The 7,159-nt window shown below is 66.6% G+C and overlaps 1 protein-coding gene and 1 pseudogene across 1 annotated transcript; one reads left to right on the top strand and one right to left on the bottom strand.

The window, feature by feature from the left end:
* Positions 1–2,070: 2,070 nt before the first annotated feature.
* On the bottom strand, positions 2,071–4,096 carry LOC119570893 (annotated as a pseudogene).
* Positions 4,070–6,026, top strand: LOC119570891 (translation initiation factor IF-2-like). The gene is made up of 3 exons (XM_037918447.1): positions 4,070–4,093; positions 4,942–5,172; positions 5,337–6,026. The coding sequence occupies exons 1-3, from the start codon at positions 4,070–4,072 to the stop codon at positions 6,024–6,026; spliced, it is 945 nt and encodes a 314-aa protein (XP_037774375.1).
* The last annotated feature ends 1,133 nt before the right edge of the window (positions 6,027–7,159 follow it).

Raw genomic sequence — 7,159 nt, 5'->3', positions numbered from 1 at the left:
CCGTACCTCTAAGGTTTCAGAGGCCCTTTCCCACGGTACTGTTCGCTACGTCGTGCATATTTACCTTAGATGGAGTTTACCACCTGCTTTAGGTTGCGGTTTCAGGCAACCCGACTCTAAGGAGAGGCCGTTCCGCACTCCCGAAACCCCCTCCCGCGAACGAGGAGAGGAAGTCCCTTTCCGCCACACGGGCCTGACACCCTCCGTGGGTATGAGAGTCATTCATGAACAACTTAGGCGGCTCGGAAGCGCGTGCAGGACCTCTCCCGAACGCAGCACCCCTCGAGCCCCCCGCGAAGGGGACGCGAGGCTTTGCGCTGGGCTCTTCCCGTTTCGGTCGCACTTACTCAGGGAATCCCGGTTGGTTTCTTTTCCTCCGCTGATTAATATGCTTAAATTAGGCGGGTCATCTCCCTCCACTCGAGGTCGACGTACGTACAACAAAAAGCGAGCAAGCGAGCGGGCGAACGAGTCGCCGCCGCCGCCGCCGCCGTCGCCGTCGTCTTGCTTGTTTTGTGCTTTGGGATCATTTCGCTCTCTTAGTCCGTTGATTAACGGCTTTCCACGCCCCCCTGCCTGCCCCGAAACCTCACGCGGGGGTTTCGTGGCGCGGAGAGGGCCCCAATCTACGCGGTCTCGCGATCTCAGGGTGCGCCCTTGCCCTCTCCAGCACGGCCGGATGGCCCCGGCCCCCTTCCTCTCCTTTCGGGGGGGGGGGGGGGGTGCACCGGACGGCTGGCTTTCACGGCTTTGGGAGAGCGCCTCTCCGGCTCTTTTCGGAACATTCGCCTTTTCTGGGCCAGTGGCAGGCAGGTCCCGACCAACAATCGGCCGGTAGTCGGCCGGACGAGGAGGAGGAGGAGGACGAGGTACGTCCGCCCGTCCGTCCGCCCGTCCGAGCCGACGGCGACGGAAGAGAGCGAGCCCTCCAAGCGTCTTAAGGGAACGTCCGGACCCGGGAGCGAGTTCCTCCAACGAAACCCGCCCCTCTCCGGTCCGGCGAACTCCCCAGGGCGGAATGGTCGTGCGAGCGAGCGAGCGAGCGAGCAAGTCGTCGCCGCCGCCGCCGCACCTCCGGCACGGGTTTGAGTGGAGCCGGCAGGCTTGAGGAGAAGCCGCCGGACCCCAAAACACCCCCCGTTGTGCATTTTGCGGAGTCCCCGCCGCCGGAAGCTCCTGCTCCTTCTCCTGCCCTCAGATGAGGGGGGGGGGAGAGAGAGAGAGAGAGCCGCCGCCGCGAAAGGGGGCCACCTACACGGCGCTGTTTCGCCTCACTCTAAAGAGATTCTCGTAGCGGCCTTCCCGGAGAACGGGCGGAAAGGGGCAGGAGGACCGGAGCCCTCCGCCGCCGCAGTCCGCAGCCGTCCGTACTGTCTCCCGGGAGGCAACGTCACGACACTCGAGGGAAGGTGGCAGCCGTCCTTCGAAGAAGGCACAGGGCCGCCGCAATGTGCGTTCGACACGTCGATGGAATCACGGGAGAATTGCGATAGCCACCAAAACATCGCTTCTTGCCGCGGTCTTCCTCGACCCACGAGCCAAGTGATCCCCCGTTAAGAGTCTTTGCTGGGTTTCTCTTTCCTCGAGTTCACACACACACTACTCGATCGCCTCCCACTCAAAAAGGGCCTCGGAGGGGAGGGTAACCTGCGCTCTGAGAAAACGCGTAGCCCACGGCGCCGAGCGCGCTTCGCGCCCGGCGCCGTCGCCGACCTCGTAGGCCCCGGTGACCCAGGCGGGGCTGACAAAGACTTTTGGGTTCGGCCCCCTCCTCTCCTCCCCGCCTCCCTCCGGCCGGCCAGCCAGAGGGAGGGAGGGATGGTGGAGAGAAAAGGGCCGGGGAGCCGTGCCGAGAGCCCCCGCGGAGAGGAGGAGGAGGAGAGGAAATGGGGACGAGGAGCTGGGTGGTGGACGGCGGCTGGAGACACGACGGTCTCCGCCCCTTGGTCAGTGGCCCTCGCCCGTCCGTCCGTCGGTCGGTCCGTCCGTCGTTCGGTGGTTGCACGCGAGTTGCCTCTTTCGGCGGCACACTACTCGGTGGTGGTGCTGCTGCTGCTGCTTAGCACTCGTTAATGATCCTTCCGCAGGTTCACTTACGTAAACCTTGTTACGACTTTTACTTCCTCTAATTGACCAGCTTGGACACCTTTCCGTCGACCCGAGGGCGCTGGCCGCCGCCGAGGCGGCGGTAGCGGCTCCAAGGGCGCCAGTCCGGTGCCCTCACTAGACCATTCAATCGGTAGTAGCGACGGGCGGTGTGTACAAAGGGCAGGGACTAAATCGGCGCAATCTGGTGAATTGCGCCTACTGGGAATTCCTCGTTCATGGGGAACATTTGCAAGCCCCAATCCCCTTTAAGGACAGCTTTCACGAGGTTACCCGCTCCTCTCGGAGCAGGGACAGCTCGCTGAACTCTCCATTGTAGCGCGCGTGCGGCCCAGAACATCTAAGGGCATCACAGACCTGTTATGGCTCAAACTCTCGTGCGGCTAGTATATTTTTTGCTGCCGCTTATCCCTCTAAGAAGAAGACTGCGAAGCGGACGCCAGTTTCCGGCGCCGCGGGGCGCGCCGCCGGCGGCGCTAACCAACCGACGGCGGAGGCCCGCGCGACGGCCGGGTTTAGGGGAACCCGAGCCCACGCCCGAGGGCGAAGGCTGGGCGAGAGACCCGTCGACTATTTAGCAGGCTAGAGTCTCGTTCGTTATCGGAATTAACCAGACAGATCACTCCACCAACTAAGAACGGCCATGCACCACCACCCACCGAATCGAGAAAGAGCCTTCATTCTGTCAATCCTTCCGGTGTCCTGGCCTGGTGAGTTTCCCCGTGTTGAGTCAAATTGAGCCGCAGGCTCCACTCCTGGTGGTGCCCTTCCGTCAATTCCTTTAAGTTTCAGCTTTGCAACCATACTTCCCCCGGAACTCAAAGACTTTGGTTTCCCGGAAGCTACCCGCCGGGTCATGGGAATAACTGCGGCGGATCGCTAGTCAGCATCGTTTAAGGTTAGAACTAGGGCGGTATCTGATCGCCTTCGAACCTCTAACTTTCGTTCTTGATCAATGAAAACATCCTTGGCAGATGCTTTCGCAGTAGGTCGTCATGCGACGGTCTAAGAATTTCACCTCTAGCGTCGCAGTACGAATGCCCCCGTCTGCTTCTATTAATCATTACCTCGGGTTCCGAAAAACCGACAAAATAGAACCGAGGTCCTGTTCCATCATTCCATGCACGACCATTCGGGCTGTAAGCAAAGACCAGCCTGCTCTGAGCACTCTAATTTTTTCAAAGTAAACGTGCCGGCCACAGGGGGACACCCGGTTAAGGGCATAAAAACCCCGTGCGCGCCGGCGGGGACACAGCTCGGAACCCGGCAGTAGCCGCCGCTAAGGCGGACCGCCGGTCCGGAGCAGAAGTCAAACTACGAGCGTTTCAACCGCAACAACTTTAATATACGCTAGTGGAGCTGGAATTACCGCGGCGGCTGGCACCAGACTTGCCCTCCACTCGATCCTCGTACAAGGATTTAAAGTGTACTCATTCCAATTGCGAGGCCCCGTTCGGGGCTCGCAACAGTATTTTTCGTCACTACCTCCCCGTGCCGGGAGTGGGTAATTTGCGCGCCTGCTGCCTTCCTTAGATGTGGTAGCCGTTTCTCAGGCTCCCTCTCCGGAATCGAACCCTGATTCCCGTTACCCGTGATAGCCATTGTAGGCGTTTAACCTACAATCGAGAGCTGATAAGGCAGACGCCTGCAGGACGCGGCGCCGACCCAACCCGGGTTGCGGGAGGGGTCGTGCGCTCGGCCAAAGTTATTCTGATTCACCAAGGAGATCGCGGCCGGCCGGTTGAAGGGCCGGCCGCCGAGGGTTTTGGTCTAATAAAAGCGCTCCTCCCTCGCGGTCGGAGACTACAAAGGCATGTATTAGCTCTAGAATTACCACAGTTATCCAAGTAGTGCGGTTCGGCAGAGATCCAATGAGTTATATCTGATTTAATGAGCCGTCCGCGGTTTCGCCTTAAGTCGGCCTGTACTTACACATGCATGGCTTAATCTTTGAGACAAGCATATGACTACTGGCAGGATCAACCAGGTAGAATTGGACAACAACAAACGACCCGTCGGGGTCGCCATCGTTCGTGTGTGTGTGCTCGCAGGAGGAAGAGGAGGAGCGCGCGGCACGCAGCACGCAGCAGCGCGCGCGCGCCTGCTCGCTCGCTCGCTCTCTCTCTCTCTCTCTTCTCCGCCTTGCACTTCTCGGCTTTTCGCAGGATCGGTCCGCGCACTCTCGCCGGGATCGGGAAAGAGGGCGGACCGATGCTGGATGGCTTCTTTCATCATCGGCTCTTCTCTCTAAGGGTGCGCCGCACGCAGGGGTGGGAGAGAACAAGCGTCGCCGGGCCAGAACAACGGCCGCGGCAGGCTCCCACCCGGGCGCGAGCCCTTCATCGTCTCTCTCTCTCTTTTCGCCATCGTCTTTCGGCCGCAGCGAGGAGGGGAGCGAAGGGAGACAGGTGGCGAGGGTAGGCGGGGGGGCAGGCGCACACGGACGGCAGGCACCGCACCAAGGGTGCCCGCGTACGCCGCCGCAGCTGCCCGCCGCTCCTCCTCTGTCCTTCCTCCCTCCAGCATGCTGAAAGGCCGGCCCATCCAAGGGAACTCGGCGCGCACCGAGGGCCGTGCGCTCCCCACCCCTTTCCCGGGAACTCGGAGCGGCCGGCAGCCCGCCGCCCCCGGCCCTCCGCGCGCGCGCGCGCGCGCGCGCAACCGGCGATGGGGATGCCGGACCCCCGCCCGGTGGGGATCGATGGAAAGGCCGGCCGAAGCGAGACCACCAAGCGGGGCGGGGGCCTCGCGCGCCCAGCCTACTCCGCGCAAGGCGGCAAGGGGTGTGATTGCCGGGTTTTCTTCCTTTCTCGCGCATGTCACAAACGGGATTAGCTCCGGTGCGGCACACGTGGCCGAGGGAGAAGGAACACGCGGGAGCACGGCGAGGGGAACGCCGGGGGCGGCCACTCCGGACAACCTTCCGAATCCGTCAGCAATGGAGCGGTCGCCTCTGTGAAGGGCACGGGCTCCACCGACCTCAACGGGCGCACGGGGAATGGAACCCCGCGCCCGGCCGGCAACGTGGCGCGGCCCGCGACCGCTGGCGCTGGGGAGCCAGGCGAGGCGAGGCCCGAGCGACGGGCGCCGCACACGCCTCCATGCCAGCCGACCACAAGGCGAACGGGAAGGGAGGGGACAAACAAGAGACGTAAGGGGTGTGGAGGGCGGAGGGAGAGCCCGCGTCCTCCTTACCTACCCAACGGCCGTTCACCCACCCACCGCAACAGGGGTCGCCGCTGCAGGGACACGCCCCTCGGGCGAGCACGGGGCCCGCACACCCTCAGCTGCCCCAGACCCGGCCCGGAGGCCGACCCGGCTGCGCGCAGCTGCGGGAGGGAACCCGCCCACCGCCCGACACGACAGGACACAGGGTGGCGGGGGCCAGGGACCACACCGGCCTCCGTATCCGCCAACAGGCCGTTCCCCAACGGCCCCGCAAACGTGCCCGTCCGCCCGCCCCTCAGGACCACGGCCCCCTCGCGCCCTCGGCGCCGCGGGCGTCCGCAACACCACCCAAGGCCGTTGCCCCGAAGGGCGACTGCCCGCCTCGGAGGAACCGCACGGCAGCGCCGCGAGCTGCTGCCGGAAGGAACCCGCCCCCGCGCGCGGGACCCACACACAGCCCGTCCGGGCCACGGAAGAGGCCAGCGGACGCACCCGGGGATGCCGGTCCGCGCAATGGCCGCTCTGCCACGGGGCGGGCCTGCCGTCGGCCGCTCCGTCGCTCACCGCGACCCGACCGCCCTCTTGCCCTTATAGTTGTCGCCGCGGCCGTTCGCCACCACGACAAACGGCCCCGCTCTCGCCCGCCCGCCACGCACCCCGTTCGGGGGGACGGCAGACCAGCCGCGCGGGGACGAGCAGGGCCCGGCTCGGCCCCACCCCATCCGCGACCCTCGCTCGTCCGGCACGTCTAGGGACGCGGCCCGCGCTCGCGACGGCCGGCTGGGGCTGCCCTGGCTGGCCACGCGCTGGCTCGTCCGCGGCCGGGCCCGCTGGCCGCGCGCCGCGACGCCGCGCCGGTGGCGGGCCCTGGCTCCGTCGCCCGGCCTGCTGCCTGGCTGGGCCGCTGGCCCGCGCCGCCGACGACGCCGCGCTGGGGCGCCGGCTCGTCCCGCCGACCCGACCTCACTCGTCCGCACAGGGTCGCCCGGCCCGCCGCCCACCGACACGCCGGGGGCCGCCCGGCTCCGTTCCCCGCCCCACCGCGACCTCCTCGTCCGCACGCACGGGGACCCGCGGCCCGCCGCCGCCGACGACGCCCGCGCCGGGGCCGCCCGGCTCCGTTCCCCGCCCCACCGCGACCTGCTCGTCCGCACGCACGGGGACCCGCGGCCCGCCGCCGCCGACGACGCCCGCGCCGGGGCCGCCCGGGTCCGTTCCCCGCCCCACCGCGACCTGCTCGTCCGCACGCACGGGGACCCGCGGCCCGCCGCCGCCGACGACGCCCGCGCCGGGGCCGCCCGGCTCCGTTCCCCGCCCCACCGCGACAGCCAATGGTGGTGGTGGCCGCCGCCTCGCCCCGCGACTCTCGCTCCCGCTCGGCCCGCCCCGGCAGCCGGCCGCCCAGCAGCAGACGGGGGCCAGGACCAGCCTTGCCCCATAAGGTTGTCGGCGCGGCCGTTCAGGCAGCACGACCGCAAACAGGTCCTCCTGCTCCTCCTGTCCCACCGGGAGGACGGGTTTGCGGGACGAATGGCTTCGCCCCCCCCCCCCCCCCCCCCCCCACCCCACCCCCCACCCCATTTTCTCCTCCTCCCTTCCCCCCCCCTCCCCCCCCCCCCCCCCCCCCCCCCCCCCCACCCCCGACACCGAATCCCGCTCCCCTCGACCCCGGCGCGCCGGAGCCGAAGTGCCGGCTTCCCGCGAAGGCAACCCAGGCGGCGGGCCTTTTCCGTCCGCTTCTTGGCTTCTTGGCCTGGGCTGCCGACGGCGGCAGCCGGTCGCCGGTGTCATTTCCCCCGCCCGCGCCCTTCCCGCAAGTAAAAATAGCCTGCCCTTCCTCGTCGTCGTCGTCGTCGTCGTCGTCGTCGTCGTCGTCGTCGTCGTC

This window comes from Penaeus monodon, unplaced genomic scaffold (assembly GCF_015228065.2).
Source record: "Penaeus monodon isolate SGIC_2016 unplaced genomic scaffold, NSTDA_Pmon_1 PmonScaffold_4294, whole genome shotgun sequence".
Classification (NCBI taxonomy): Eukaryota; Metazoa; Arthropoda; class Malacostraca; order Decapoda; family Penaeidae; genus Penaeus; species Penaeus monodon.
This window is presented reverse-complemented; position numbering and strand designations above follow the sequence as displayed.